General features: G+C 42.4%; 1 protein-coding gene across 1 annotated transcript in view; it reads right to left on the bottom strand.

Annotated features, from left to right (window-relative positions):
• The window catches only part of FANCC (FA complementation group C), a 265518-nt gene that overhangs the window by 26365 nt on the left and 223113 nt on the right, over positions 1-16040 (bottom strand). The window contains exons 8-10 of the mRNA XM_073805985.1: positions 11743-11899; positions 2419-2471; positions 1003-1102 (exon numbers count right to left, since the gene is read on the bottom strand). Coding sequence (XP_073662086.1) covers positions 1003-1102; positions 2419-2471; positions 11743-11899 — 310 coding nt within the window. The remainder of the gene's footprint in view (positions 1-1002; positions 1103-2418; positions 2472-11742; positions 11900-16040) is intronic.

Below are 16040 nucleotides of genomic sequence, written 5' to 3'. Positions count from 1 at the left end.
TGCTACAGTCTAGCTAACTTCCCTTGGGAAAGAAAAGATGGGAAGAAAGCATCATAAATATTTATCATTGCCTTAAAAAACAGAAACCTCTGCTAAAACCTGAGCGGTTTCTTGGCGTTGGAGTGTATGGGAGTTTAGTACAACCAAGCATCACAGCAGTGCTCTCCTAAGTCAGACTGCAGCAAGCACGCCAAGGGACCATGACATATCTCACAGGGAACTGCAGTGGACTTGGGCACTTGAACAGGCAAAGCACTACACAGACATTAGGTCTGCGGCCATCAGAAGTACAGGCCAGTTAGAATGCCCAAAGACAAAAGCGCTCTGGTAGAAAAGGTTCCTGTTACAAAGGTCACTCTAATCGATCAGCTGCCTCTGCTGACGGCCCCCCAGTGCAAGTCCTCCTGCAGATCCCTAGATCCAGCTTCTTGCTTACTGAGTCCAACTGACACCTCTTGATCATGGCCATTCCTAGCTCCTCATCTACAATTATTCAAATATTTCCTTGTCACTCTATCTCCTTTCTCCCCTGGAACCCAATTCACATTTAGGTCTCTGATATGAATGGAAACTAATAATTAAGAATGTCCAGTATTGCTTTGTAATAAGTGGCATTTCCTTCTTAGCACATGCCATATAGACTCCAGAATACCTCTCTCTAGCCTGGGAGGGGCAGAGTCCTGCTTGACAAACAGCATACAACACAGGGCCCAGAAAGTTCACCCTCTGGGGTGGCACGTGCTTGCATGGCACAGTTCTCTGCGCAGCAGTAGATAAATGCTTTTGGGTACCAGGACACAGGACAGACAGGAACCATCTTGATTTACTTTCAATTAAAATGGTTTTACCTTTGCTGGGTTTTTCATTTGGAAGCTTTCTTCTTGAACAAAACAGTCTATCAAAATCACTGAAAATAATGTGCTCCCTTCTGGTGATTAATCAAATACTCTTAACAGCTTCTTTTTCTTTGGGGGAATGAATAATATCTGCAATATAACGAACCTGCTTGTTTTCTTTTTCCAGAGCTTCTACAAAGCATCGTGTAAACACTTGGATAGTGGCCAGTACTTCTAGGGCTCCATCAGTTTCCAGGAGTGCGTACCTGAGCAATGCAAAGCCAGATCACAACACATTCAGTGATTAACCTGGCAAACACGTGAACCTGAACATGTAAAAGGGAAAAATGGAAACATTTTCTTGTGCCATAAGCTTCAACAGTATCTCAACTCATCAGTTTTCAGTCCTTGCGTGAAATCCCTTTTCTAAAAATTTTCTTTAAAATTGCAAACATGCAGAGCTCCCTTTCTTGTTTTTTAAATTATTAAGCACTTCATATCCCTTCCACATGGGCCTGGAATGCTCTTTACAAATATTTGCGCACTGTACGCCCAGAAATGCAACATTCACAGAACTTTTGCTTTTGCAAGTGGAGAAAGAGGTGCCCCGGGGTTAAAATGGCTCCGTCAAATCCACCTAGCAAAGTGGTGGAAGAATCTGCATATTCCTGGTTTGTTTTCTATGCATTTTCACACAACTAACCTTTCTTTATGTTTGTTTAAACAATAACAAAAAAATCAACTGAAACTTTGCTAGCTTTAAACTAAAAACAGCATTCTGACTTATTTCTATACTCATTTAGCTTAAAGTTGGTATGTTTCAAGACCAACCCAAGTGCTGGATTACTTGCTATTGTAAAAATTCTTTTCCCCAGTGTCTGCTGTCTGCCATGGGGCCTCTGTTTGCTGAGTGTGAGGGGGATGGGATAAAGAGAGTAGATACCCTGGCTGTACCAGCACCCAGGAAAGAGGCTGGAAACCCTCCCTGGGTGGGCAAGTCCGGCCCCCCACTAACTGGCAGCCATAACCCAACCTAATGTCCAGGGGTCTCCTCATCTTTCATCATTGTAAATCCAATGCCTTTACCAAGAAGTTCTGGTATTTGCAGAATAAAAATTAGTGTGCTGTAAGATAACATGCATAGTTGATTCTGCCTTTCAGAAGAGCTCTGTTAAGAATGGCATCATTTATTTATTATTCTTGGTTTTCCTTAGCTTTCAAATCCTTTAAAAAGATTGGTCAGCCCTCATGTGGTGAAGGGAGAACACTACTACGCTTTATTTTGAGTTGAGAAAAATTCTACATGAATATTGAATGATGTAAATCTCATGTAATTTTGCTTTTCTACCATTATTATTAGAATTTTAAAAGGTTAAAAAAAGATAGTTATCTTAATTTTTAGGCATTGGCTTTTAAATACACATTGACATTTGGGTTTTACCAAAAAGCTCAGCAGGAGGGGATGGAAGCAGAAACTAATTCCCCCGTGGTACAGCCAGAGACTACCACAGAGTTTTTTATTCGCATTTGGAAGCTGAACATATTTAGACCAATTTACTAGCAGAAACAGCACAATACTGACCTGAACATTTCATCAACAACTCTGAATATGGCAGGGTGGCAGGCAGCTGCAGGCTGTAAGGAAAGGACCATGAGAAAGTAAACTATCAGAAGCATTTCATCAATAATGACTTGCTCTTATCAGGCAAATGAATTGTCTAGAACTGCTGGTGTCTAGAAAATGGGTACATTCCTGTGAGTTAGAAAAAAACAAGAACCAGTTCATAGCAAAAGCCCTACATACAAATACAAACAGTAGTTCTCTTGGGGCAAGGGGATTATGTACAATCTTTATTTCTTCTTTATACTCTGTACGTTCCACATTTTCAACAATAAACCCATATGATACAGAAAAAAGAGTCATTAAGTATCATGGAACATTAAAATATACCTTCTAGGGTTTCCCTGGTGGCGCAGTGGTTGAGAGTCTGCCTGCCAAAGCAGGGGACACGGGTTCGTGCCCCGGTCCGGGAAGTTCCCACATGCCGCGGAGCGGCTGGGCCCGTGAGCCATGGCTGCTGAGCCTGCGCGTCCGGAGCCTGTGCTCCGCAACGGGAGAGGCCACAACAGTGAGAGGTCCGCGTACGACCAAAAAAAAAAAAAAAAAAAAAAAAAAAAAAAAAATATATATATATATACCTTCTACCGGCATGCTGTAATGAAGACACAGAGCCTACCTGTGTTGCTAGTTTTACATAATGTGCCCTGTGTGTCTGACCGCCTCACATGACTTAAAAGTGCCTCAAGGTCGAATCTGGGCCGGCTATCTTTTCATTCCTGCTTATTAGGAAATGAGTGCATAATTTAGAATTATTATTGAGGAAAGCAGTGGCCACTACCATGCCAGACTGAATAATATTACATCTTAGTGCCCTATGAATTTAGCAGCTTAAATTACTTCAGACGAAAAAAGAATAAAGGTACCATCATCTTGAATGATGAAAGCAATCTAATTTATTCCACGAGTATTTTTATGACAGGTTTGATTGTATAAATCTGCAGAAGCCGACCTACTGTGGCCTGAGTGGGGCTTCAGTGGGCCTGACCCAGATTCCATATCTTTTTGGCCAGAGCTCAAAGCATGACATTAAGCCAGAGGAAGATGCCATTTGGGTTCTAAGATATTTTACAGTAGCATCCAAAGGTTAGTGAATTGGCTCTATAGGGAATTTCTCTGAGTCACATTGAGCTTGATATGACTAGCTTTGGGAAACATTTTTTCATACCCCCTCAACTAGAAAAACATAAAAAAGGATATGCGTTTTCTCTTAAGTTTTCTAGACCAAGCTGAAGAAAGAATGATGCCTATCTCCATAGACTCTTTTCCACCCTGTTCTGCGCTGGCATTTCGAGTTCTAACATTGAATGTGCGCCATCTAGTGTTCATACACCGCCATTACAGGCTGTTATAGAAGGCTCCAGGCAAGAGCATTGTCACTTGTTAAAATGATGGGATAATTCCTTTTATTTGAAGAGAGACTTGCGATTTGTAAGTTACAGATCTCTATTTTCTGAGTAATCCATACTCCCTAATCCTTCATTGATGTCCATTTTTATCTAAAAGAAACCAACTAAAATTTTTCATAGATAAATTCATTATAAACTCAGTGATTTGGCAGAATTCAAACTGAAGAGAGGCAGAAGAAAGGCAGGTTCACCAGGAGAGGCGGAATATTTTTTGGCTTTGATTTCAGACAAGTCAGTTAATCTCTCTGCTTTTCAGCCTCACTGTAAATAATAACAGTTATTAAAAGGTCACTGGATATATGCCCAGAAAATATCATGGAAGTTTCTATGTATTCATAATGGAAAAATCAAACAAGAAGGGAAGAGCAGGGCTTCCCTGGTGGTGCAGTAGTTAAGAATCTGCCTGCCAATGCAGGGGACACGTGTTTGAGCCCTGGTCCAGGAAGATCCCACATGCCATGGAGCAACTAAGCCCATGGGCCACAACTACTGAGCCTGCGCGCTAGAGCTTGCGCACCGCAACTACTGAGCCTGTGCACCACAACTACTGAAGCCCGCGTGCCTAGAGCCCGTGCTCCGCAACAAGAGAAGCCACCGCAATGAGAAGTCCGCATACCGCAACGAAGAGTAGCGCCCGCTCACCGCAACTAGAGAAAGCCCGTGCACAGCAACGAAGACCCAACGCAGTCAAAAAATAAAATAAATAAATTTTAAAAAAAAAAGAAGGGAAAAGCAAACTGCATGTCCTGAAGAAATGTGAGTCATCAAATTTGCCAGAACGATTTTTCAAAGTCTTATATATAGACAATGTGTGTTTAAGACCAAACAACACTGTCATGTGACACACAGTGCCTAAAAAAAAGTGCATTGATAGAAAATAAGACTAAAATTGAAAATGGTAAAATAGAACCTTTGTTCTAAATGGTTTAACTACTCCAGAACCACTCTATAAAGTTGATGCTAGTAGAAAATCATTCAATACTGATTACAGGGATTTCCAAATGGCAAAGAAAAGGCTGATCCAACATGTAGAACAGGGCTACCTTGAAAAGCAAGGGGGAAAGCAAGAAAGCTCTAATTTAGCTTGTTGAAAGAGGACAAGAGCTTGGACATGCTCTTCTTTTATGCAGTGTTTTCTAGCAAAACAGCTCAATCAAATGTTTTAAATATCTACAGACTGTGTGGAATCTGCCTGTTCTCTCCATGCCAATGGCCTCTCCTCTTAGATTTCTTTCTGTCCAAATATTTCAGACCTTTGGTTGCTCTCAACCTGCTTCTACAACCTGTTTTAGCTTTTAAAACAGATAAGATGTTAGGAGGCAGAGGAACCTCCTGGAGGTGACCAGGCTTGAAACAGCAATGGCAGAGATTTTGATTTAAAAACCAGTCTCCCTCGCCACTCCAGAGTTGTGAACAGCTTTCTCATCTGCAGCCTTTACGGATGGTTTTAAACATGACGCTCTTCACACTTCCCGAGCACATAATTTCAAGGTCACTGAGTCCCCTCATGAAGCCTGGAGTGCTCACAGGCCAGGCATGTGTCCCAGTGACATCAAATCACAAAAGCAAACGTAAGCCGCTTTTCTTATCAAGGGAATCCTCTAAATAGAATTAAAGTCTTAATTTATGCTCCTCTGGAAGCCATAAATTTCCCCCCTAAATCTTTACAGCATCCATGTGAGGGAAGAGGCAAACATTTAACCCCTCTGTATCCTGTTTTATTTTTAAAACAGGACCCTACATTAACACAACAGGTCACTCTGCAACCCAGAGCTCCACACCCTAGCTCCGAAGCCCCACAATCCAGGCAATTGTCTTTCCTGTTAAAATGAAGACAGAAAAGAAAACCTTTCTTGAAAATGAGGACAGAAAAGAAAACCTTTCTTGGGTTCCATCTGTTTGTCTGTTTTTCTCCATCCTACCAAAATCTGTTCCTTCTCAAGCTCTTCTCTTCTCCATATGGTCTAACGATTTCCGTGTACAGATTATTTCAAGTCTTGGGAAACTATGTTACCAGGAGGCCATCAGTAACAGGAGTTATGCCCTTCTTCTCTCCCCTCACGCTGCCCCCAGTTCTTTCACTCAACGTCAGAGGATGAACGGAAGATGATGACGGTGAGCTCCAGACTCTGGTTTCCTTTTCTTATGGACCAGATTGTTCTGGGGTGCTCATCCCTTTACCTCTGCCACAGCTACCCAGAACTGCATTGCTCATCTCCTCTCTGCCCAGAAGGACAGCCCATTTCCATCCCTCGAAAAAACAAGGGAAGACTAAGCAACATAGAGAAGTGCGCGGCGGCTGCATTCTCTGGGCCTGCATTGTAGGCAGAGGTGAGGGAGAGGCCAGCTTGTCATTCTGTGCCGTGAACTGTACAAATAACATCAATACTTGCTCTCTGTCCTTAGTGTCTAACCTGTTTTCATCCCGATTCATCAATGATTATTACAAGCCACCTGCCACTTGAAAGAGGCCCAAGAAAACAGAAGAACAGAATTCTCAGGAAGAAATCTTTCCTTTTTTCTATCATTTTTTGATTCTTTGTGTGTGCGAGAAAGAAAGAGTATGGGTAGAGGGGAGAAAAAGAATACAAACCAGAAAGGGAAATTATACTATGATTTGAGGTAATTCACAGAGAAAAGTGAACGCCTCTCATAAAAAACAAAAAGGCAGTGAAGACACAGAAAAAAAAAATTCTCAAGCCGTCTACATTTATCACCCTTCATAGATATTTTTCCTAAAAAAATAAAGAGAGAAATTTCAGGTGAGAGATAAACTGAAGTTCAGTAAGCCTGGGATAGCTTCTCTTTCATAATCTATTTTTATGTAGTTTTATATAGTTCACTCCGGAGCAGAGTTTCTTTTTTTTTTAATTAATTGCTGATGAGACGCTTTTCCTCCAGTTTACCCGACAGCCGGCAATCACGTCCCACTGTGTAGCTGACTCTTCCAAACCCTTGACAGGCAGGAGCCCTTGTCTTAATATATAAGTTAAAAGGTGACTATTCATCAAGAAGTAACACTCTTCTTTAAAAAAAAGATTTTTCTTAAGTTTCATTTCAAAAAACTCCTTTACTGAGTTCAAAAACAATTTGGTTTGAAAAAAAATCTACTTATATGAAAAACTTCACCTCTGTCATGTAAAATAAGGGACCTTTATAAACATGTATTTTCTTTTATTATGCCATTTTCTTCATTTCTTTCAAATACCAAACTTAGGACGGTAAATATCCCTTTTGCATTTTAAGATCTGTTTTGTTTCAAAACATTCACATTTCTTTCAACAAATTTGAGCTTGGAAAAATGATTCTTTCTTTTTAATCTTTACCAGATGTTGTTTATACTACAAGCAATTTTTTTTCAGTACTCCATAATGCAATTATTGTTTAATTAGTGATAAATCTGTCATTTCTGGGCTTAAAAAAAAAATTAACAAGTACCAAATGTACTTTTGTATTTTAAATTTACCCGTGCTCTCTGAGAGGGTTAAGACACAGGGATGCCAGCTCTGGAAGCAGAGCAAAATCCCCCAAATCTGAAGTTCCTCTTCTAGCCTCGCCCAGTGGCCTCTATCCTGTTGGTTTGTGTAGCCTGAGCGGGGAAGATAGCTCTTCAGTCCCCTGCTGCTTCCTGGCGCAGCCTCTGAGTGGCAGTGACCTCCCAGGTCAACTACTGCCCTGTTTTGTTTTCTCTTTTTGGTTTTTCTTTTTTTTTGTTTCTCTCCCTTCATCTCTGACTGGCTGCCAAGTCCTGCATCCCCAGAAGTGAAAACAGAACATGAGATCTAGGCCTCTTTCTTTACAGACAATGCTGGGTGATGTGGTGCCCCCATGAGGTCGATGCTGGAAAGTGCAATTACTGAGATTTTTTTTTTTTTTTTAACCTCTTAGCTACAAGCAGAAACCACCTCCACACTTTTCTATTCGATCACTGCTAAATTATCTACCTCAGCTTTCGTTAAATTACATGCATCACATTAAAGAGCTCAAAAACGAAATGCTTAAAAGACTGCTAATGAGAAAGCAGGAAAAGAAAACCCTAGAACATTAGTAAGAAGTTATTCAAACAGAGAAAACTGACATCATCCAGGATGTGGAGTTAATTCTTCAGTATAATTTTTTATTAAAGAGGAGCTGTGTTTGGAATTTTGTGTAAAAGAAGTTTCCTTTTCTTTTGGAAGTGGCTATGATTGCTATCTGGAGAATGAAAACAAGAATGCATCTTATCTCATATGAGGGAGGTCAAGCAGGACACTGAGGTATCTGCATGTTTATTATTCTTAAGCTCTTATTAGATCAAGAACTACTTTTTCACCCTATCTTTATTGAGGTATAGTTGACAAGATAAAGAACTAATTTTAAGGGCACTATGAAGAGAATACCAGGAGTGTTTCCTGATTTAAAATCTGAATAAACGAAACCAACCCCCCCCACCCCACCCCCTCACTCTTTCGTGGGCAAATCTCTAGATCCCGCTGGAGGGGCCAGCCAGAGAAGGATCAAATGGGAGGGCATGGGAACCAGGGTATATCCTGGCCCTGGCATGCAGCAGGGCGGCCAAGCACAGTGCCACCCAGCCAGCACTTTTCATTCAAATGTGGAATATAAACAATAGCTTTCTGGGCTCCACAAACAGAATTGTAACTGCGAAACATAACATCCTTCTGATTTGGGGCCAGCCTTGGGAAACCAAACAGTGCCAAGAAAGCTGAATAATTAGCAAGTGGCTTTCACTGCTTTTGGTGACATCAGTTTTTAAGGTCAGGTCTGAAGCTACGGATTAGGTCTTCCATTGCCTGTTCTGTCAAGGGACACACAAGACCATCTGCTTTTGAAAAGTGTCAGTCTGCTCAGTAGATGACAAACTGAGTTAATACCTTGGTTTATTTAGGAGCACCAAATGTGGCAGGTGGGCATGTACTTGGGGGAGGTCCAGCCCACGAGAGCCAAAGGGTGAGTCTCAAAAGTAAACAGGTTTTGAAAACTTACTTTTATTTTATTTTAGAAGTCAAAAACATATACATGCACTTAGAATTCAGGTGATTATTAGGTTAGCGGCTTATTATTCATAGTCTTAATGGAAAATACCAAGCCTTGCATCCTTGAGAGGCCAAAGAACATTTGGGGAGATTATTTCACTTTGTACAACCTGTACTACACTTTTATCTTTTGTTTTTGCAACATCTTGGTAACTATAGAATTTCTAGGGCTAATTCTGGATAGTCCCAAGAGATGGAAACATAATTAACAGTGCTCCATATAAAATACAAGTTATGTAGACCATCACACTTTAATTACTCTCAGAATCCAGCCCTAATGTAATAGGCATCGAGTTTCTTCTGGAGGAAAAGTACCGCAGTCCTGTGCTAGCTGAGTCTTCAAGATCTCTCTGATACTTATGCACGGTCCTGTCACTGCACCAAGATATTGTGCTATGATAAATGAATCAGATGATGCAATTAGGAAGCAGGTTCTTCAGGTTACCCTTCCAATCACTCAGTCATGTCACAGGCTTATTCCAGCCTGCCGGGTTTTTTGGCCCAGTATGCCTGAGGAGAGCAGCCCACGCCAATCAAGGACTTGCAGCTCTGTATTATAATTACGTCCTTGAACCATAAGGCACAGAGGGGTTACATCCTGCCAATGCCACAATAAATTAAACCAAATAACACCCTCTGGAATCCCCCCTTTAACCACAATGGAAGCTCTGAATGTCTACACACATGATCCTGATAAATGCTTTTGGTAAATCAACTGACTTCAAAACTGTTTGGGGGAAATCATTTTACACTGTAAATTGGAGACGGAAGGTTATACAATGCGATGTTTAATGGGAGCGCCTGCTCTCTCTCTCATACACAGTATCCTGTGTTTACTGAAGTGCTGCTCAGGCCCTAGGGCCACAGGGAAAAGGACGCAAAGAGGCTCAGAGAAGAATCACAAGGTTGCTGAATCAAACCAACTTAGAGAAGTCGATGAAACTAGAATTTTTCTATAGGGAGAAGGCTTAAAGGAAATTGAATGAGAACCTTGAAAGCAAGAAAATAGCTCAGTTACTATATTTTGCCACTGAAAAAGGACCAGAGCAAATTAAATTATAGCACGTATATTTAAGTTAGAAATAGATTTACCTGATAATAAAGGTAATGTTTTGAATAGGTTGCCAGGGGCTTCTAAAAGCCTTTGTTTATACTGAATTTTATTATAATTATTTTTATATAAAGTGTCTTCTTATTTTTCACCATAATATGCAACAATGATGAGGTCAAGGAGAATTTTCTTAAAAGTAACTCTCTTTGGGCTCTCTCAGTCTTTATACCTATCTTCTTTTCTTTTTTTCTATCAGACACTATAAACTTCTAAATCAGTTGGGTTCAATTTGTGCCAGCTAACTTGCAGATGAAAGCATCATGACTGCTGGAGACTACAACACTACCCATGGTCACCTGGGAGGCCCCAGAATGGGAAGGCAAAGGGGAGCCCAGGAAATAGGGAGAAGGCAAGCACGGCCATGGTCACACACGTGAGCTGGTAGGGACTGATCAGGACCTAAAAAGAGAACTGGGATATTGTAAGAAGGCAGCAGATTCAATTATGATTCTCTTACACAGCCTCCAATTTAAAAGAGAAAGAAAAAAACCAGGAAGTTCTAAGTGAATTAAACAAATAGAAGGTGTCGGAGGGGGGGCTGTGCAAACTCAGCCAACCTCAGCGCACTCTAGGCAGAGACTCACCCCCGCCCAACACACGCCTCAGCTCAGCAGGGAGGCGCGCACTCTCCTCCGCCCAGTTTCCTGAACACCAACATAAGATCTGACGGTTCACCATCTCCCTTGAGCTAAGTTTCTCCATCTGTACAAAAGGAAGCAAATCTCTGCCCCATATCTCCCCTAGGTTACAAAAGCTAATGAGAAAACATGTTAGAGCCTACTGAAGTTCCTGTAAGAGGCCCCAGAAGCATGACACCTCCTGTAGTTTTTTAATTGTTTTTTTCAGAGTGCGTTGGTCTTTATTCCTGTTCTTACAAAAATGCACATAAATTCCAGAGCTGCCTCCCACAGAGGGAAAGCATCCGCATTGGTCAGTTCCCAGGGCTGCCGGAGGGCTTGGGCCCCTGACACTGGATTAGGCAATGGGGCCCATTTGGCCCACTGAGCCCCTGACTTCCCAGGCCTGAGAAGTGCTGAGTAGAGGGGAGACTGGGCAGCCCCTGAATGGAGGGAGGGGTCAAGGCTGGCAGGCTGACACCAAAAGAAAACTGACATAATTCTCAGTTGTTTTTGTTGTTTTAACCACTTTTCTGGGGTTTTGTTTTGTATCTTTTAAGTATTTTATTTTTCCTCTAGTGAAGGGTTAAAAGTTTATTTTTTGAATGCTTTTCTTTGTTAATTGATTCCTCCTATTGTTCATAAGATCCTCACTTTTTAAAACTTAACTTTTCATGTGGAAATGAGAAATACTGTTTTAAAAAATTTGTTGTCCAAATGTCAGGTCAATTCTTGTGAATATGCAATATAAGGTGCAATGATCAAGTAAATCTCGAAGCTTGCCTTTTTTTTTTGCCCGTGCCACTCAGCTTGTGGGCTGGTGGGATCTTAGTCCCCCGACCAGGGATTGAACCTGGGGCCACAGCTGTGAAAGCACCAAGTCCTAACCACTGGATCACCAAGGAATTCCCTCACCTTATTTTTAACACATGCTCTAAGTATGCAGAAAAGCCCGCTACATTAGGCATTTCAAAAATAAAATGTAGATAGATAATTATTTTAAAAGGTGCCAATCGCTCTTTAGTTTACATTTTTTTCCGCTTGTGCTGACTAAAAGAAATGATACCTAGCATCATCTTTAAGGATTTTTCTCCTCATCAAAACCCGGCACATACCAGCAATGAGTCTTTCATAAAACATTCGATCCTCCTCAGAAAATTTCTCTCACTGGAGATAAGCTTTTCAAAAAGATGCAGCATTGTATTTTCAAGGCTGGGAAGGTGCCGAAGCCAGAGGCAGAGTATAGCTGACGCGGGGAGAGAAATCTTCTTCCTTTCAGTAAGAAATAAACAAAACTTTAATATAAATGAGTCACTGAAAAAAGAAGCAACTGACAAAGGATTAATCTCCAAAATATACAAACAGCTCATGGAGCTCAACATCAAAAAACCAAACAACCCAATTAAAAAATGGGCTGAAGATCTAACATACAGATGGCCAAGAGGCACATGAAAAGATGCTCAACATCACTAATCATTAGAGAGATGCAAATCAAAACTCCAATGAGGTATCACCTCACACGGGTCAGAATGGCCATCATCAAAAAATCTACAAACAATAAGTGCTGGAGAGGGTGTGGAGAAAAGGGAACCCCCTCTTGCACTGTTGGTGGGAATGTAGATTGATACAGCCACTATGGAGAAAAGTATGGAGGTTCCTCAAAAACCTAAAAATAGAACTACCATTCAACCCAGCAATCCCACTACTGGGCATATACCCTGAGAAAACCATAATTCAAAAGGACACATGTACCCCAATGTTCATTGCAGCACTATTTACAGTAGCCAGGACATGGAAACAACCTAAATGTCCAACGACAGATGAATAGATAAAGAAGATGCGGCACATATATAGAATGGAATATTACTCAGCCATAAAAAGGAAAGTGGGTCATTTGTAGAGATGTGGATGGACCTAGAGTCAGTCTGTCATACAGAGTGAAGTAAGCCATAAAGAGAAAAACAAATATCGTATATTAACGCATATATGTGGAATCTAGAAAAATGATACAGGTGAACCTATTTGTAGGGCAGGAATAGAGATACAGATGTAGAGAACGGACGGGTGGACACAGTGGGGGAAGGAGAGGGTGGGTCGAATTGGGAGATTGGGTTTGACATAGATACACTGCCATGTGTAAAATGGATAGCTAGGGGGAACCTGCTGTATAGCACAGGGAATTCAGCTCGGTGCTCTGTGATGACCTAGATGGGTGGGATTGGGGGGTGGGAGGGAGGTCCAAGAGGGAAGGGATATAGCTATACATATAGCTGACTCACTTCACTGTACAGCAGAAACTAACATAACATTGTAAAGCAATTATACTCTTAAAAAAAAAAAAGAGTTCAAAATGCAATAACAAATCCAATCTGTGACTTTTTTTCATTGTGGTCATAGTAGCAGTTAATATTTATAGTATCAACGAATATGTACCAAGTATCCCTTTGCAAATATGCTTCCACTTCAACTCAAGAAAAAAAAATGCTTTCAAAAAGGACAAATAAATATATAGTGAAGGAAGAAAGAGAGTGATAAAAAATGTGATGGAAAAAGGCCTTGAGATATCCAGGTAAATGCAGTCCCTAATTTAAGAAACAGTTATGTTTGAAGGTGCATCCTAATGGTTTAAAATGTGGAGTCAGCCCTGGGTTTGAGTCCCAGAGCCACCACCTACTCACTATATGACCTTGGGAAAGTTACTTAACCTCTAAACCTCAGTTTACTCATCTGTAAAACAGGCCTAGCTCCCTCCTAGTGCTGTCAGAAGGATCAAATGCAATAATAACACATGTACAGTGAGTGCTTAGGACAGTTCTTGGCACATAGTAAATATTTAATCACTGTATTTGTAAATCTGTTGAAAATTCTCTTTAGTAATAATTTCATAAAAGCTGGTTGGACTGGTTGATCCAGTTGGTCCACAGCATGATACACTATAGACCCTAACCATTTTGTATAGTTACATTTCTATAGGATAATGTATTTGGAGATTCCTCCTATGTCAGGTCAGTGAATCAGGAATTCTACTTCTCCTGGGAGGGAGCTCTAGGGGGACATCTGTCTAACTCTGAGCCACCGGCAGGGGGCCCTCCCTGTGAATCTGGTGGAAACTTGGCTTTCTTCTCTCAGTCCTGCTTTTCCAAGGCCTCCTGCCCTTTCACCTGCAGGACCACAGACAGCAGAGTGCTTTTCCAGGTTCTGCTAAAGATGTTTACTGCTTTTAATAAGAAAAATGAAAGCTGGGGACACAAAGGTTTCCCATTACCCAACAATCCCTTCAGGGTCTTTCCCTTCACCATCACTTCTGGGCCATTTCTCTGCAGGAGCTGGCATGAAGCCCAGGGAATGGGTACAGGGGCAGGAAATGAATAGGCAAAGACACAGGGTAGCAATTTCTAGTAGTTCCTTTTTGTTCTTCTCCCATAGCCTAACTCCTGTAGACCTTGTCCTAGATTAACTCTGGGGCAAGACTGAAAGAGGCTGAAGAATTGTAGGGTCTGTCACAGGAGCAGGCAGAAGGGCAGGAGAAAGGAAGAGAGGCATGGCCCTCATCCGACCCTCTTTATAACTCCCATCTCACCCTGAGCTTCAGCTCTTCTGGGAAGTCTTACAGGACCCCCTTCCCTCTCCATACCTGGCAATGAAGAACTGCCATGGTGCCGCAAACTCGTATCACCTGGCACATTCTGGGGCCACACTATGGATGTCCTCTATTGTGGCACCGGTGCTTTGGGCTGCCATTCCCATGCCACCACCCCTGTTATACTCGATGGCAAGGAGCTGGTAGTCACGCATTCAAGGAAGATGACTAAGCACTTCCCATGTGGCACTCAATGTGCTGGGTACAGGCCAAACAACTGGGAACAAACAGACCTAATCTGTATCCTTAGCGGCTTAGGGCCCAGTGGGAGGTATACATACATACACACACACACACACACACACACACACACACACACATCAACTGTGATAAAGGCAATGAAGGAAAAGGACGGGCTGAGGAAAAAGAGAATATCAGGAGGGGCCCAATTTAGATCAGGTGGTCAGGGACAGCCTCTCCAGTTGAGTTTAGCTAGAGACTAGCTTGGTGGGATAGGCAAGGTAGTACCGGGAAGAGCACCTCAGCAGAGGGAACAGCAGCTGTGTCAGAAGAGAGCAAAGGTGAGGCGGCCTGTGATGAGGCTGTGCAGGACCACAGGCAAGGCAAGGGTCTGGTGTTTTATTCTGGCCCAGAAGGTTTTTGTTTTTGTTTTTAATTTATTAATTAATTTATTTTTGGCTGCGTTGGGTCTTCGTTGCTGCACGCGGGCTTTCTCTAGTTGTGGTGAGTGGGGGCTACTCTTTGTTGCGGTGCACAGGCTTCTCATTGCAGTGGTTTCTTTTGTCGCAGAGCATGGGCTCTAGGTGCGCATGCTTCAGTAGTTGTGGCACGTGGGCTCAGCAGTTGTGGCTCGTGGGCTCTAGAGCACAGGCTCAGTAGTTGTGGCACATGGGTCTAGTTGCTCCACAGCATGTGGGATCTTCCCAGACCAGGGCTCGAACCCGTGTCCCCTGTATTGGCCACCAGATTCTTAACCACTGCGCCATCAGGGAAGCCCTGGCCCAGAAGGTTTTAAACAGAGGAGTGCCAGGATCCAATTTACATTTCAAAGATCACTCTAATTGCTGCATGGAGAACTCAGTTCAGAGAAAAGAGTGGGTGCAAATTTCCAGGGGGAGCTGGTGTTAGCTTGGACCTGGGTGGCACTGGAGAAGGAGAGATAGTGTATTTTAGCAGTGATATCAAGAGATACTGGCAATGAATTTGATGAGAGTTGGTGAAGACGAGGTAGGAATCAAGGCTGTCGCAAGTTTCTCGAGCTGCAAGATGGATGGACATACCATTTACTCAATGGAAGGAAGGGAAGAGAAGATTTGTGAAGGATTTATTGAGAGCTTAGTTTGGGGTGTGTGAATTTAGAATGCCTGAGGCACAATCCAACAGAGGCATGACGTAGGTCCTTGAATATCCAAGTTGGAAGTTCTGGGGAGAGATCTGGGCTGAAGATCTGTATTAGGGAGCTGTCAGCTGGCATGGAGCAGCAAGAGAATGGAGGAGAACTCTGAGGGACAGAGGTCTGAGTGGGGAGAGGGCCCAGGTCTGTGCCCCAAGGAGCTTCAACAGGTAAAGGAAGAGGTGGGGGAGCTGCAGACAGAAGGAGGAGTGCCAGACATTCAGGAGACAGAAGCAGAGAACCATGTCACCAAGGAAGAGAAGGCCAGTCCAGCTGTAACCAAGTCTGCGGAGAGGCTGAGGACATGCGGAGGGAAGCACGAGCACTGCGTCGGGCAGGCCCTTTGTGACCTCCCCAAGAAAAGTGTTGGATGGGGATGGAGTGATGGAAGCTGAAGGCAGAGTCCATGAGGAGAAGAG

This window comes from Tursiops truncatus, chromosome 6 (genome assembly GCF_011762595.2).
Source record: "Tursiops truncatus isolate mTurTru1 chromosome 6, mTurTru1.mat.Y, whole genome shotgun sequence".
In the NCBI taxonomy this organism is placed as follows: domain Eukaryota; kingdom Metazoa; phylum Chordata; class Mammalia; order Artiodactyla; family Delphinidae; genus Tursiops; species Tursiops truncatus.
This window is presented reverse-complemented; position numbering and strand designations above follow the sequence as displayed.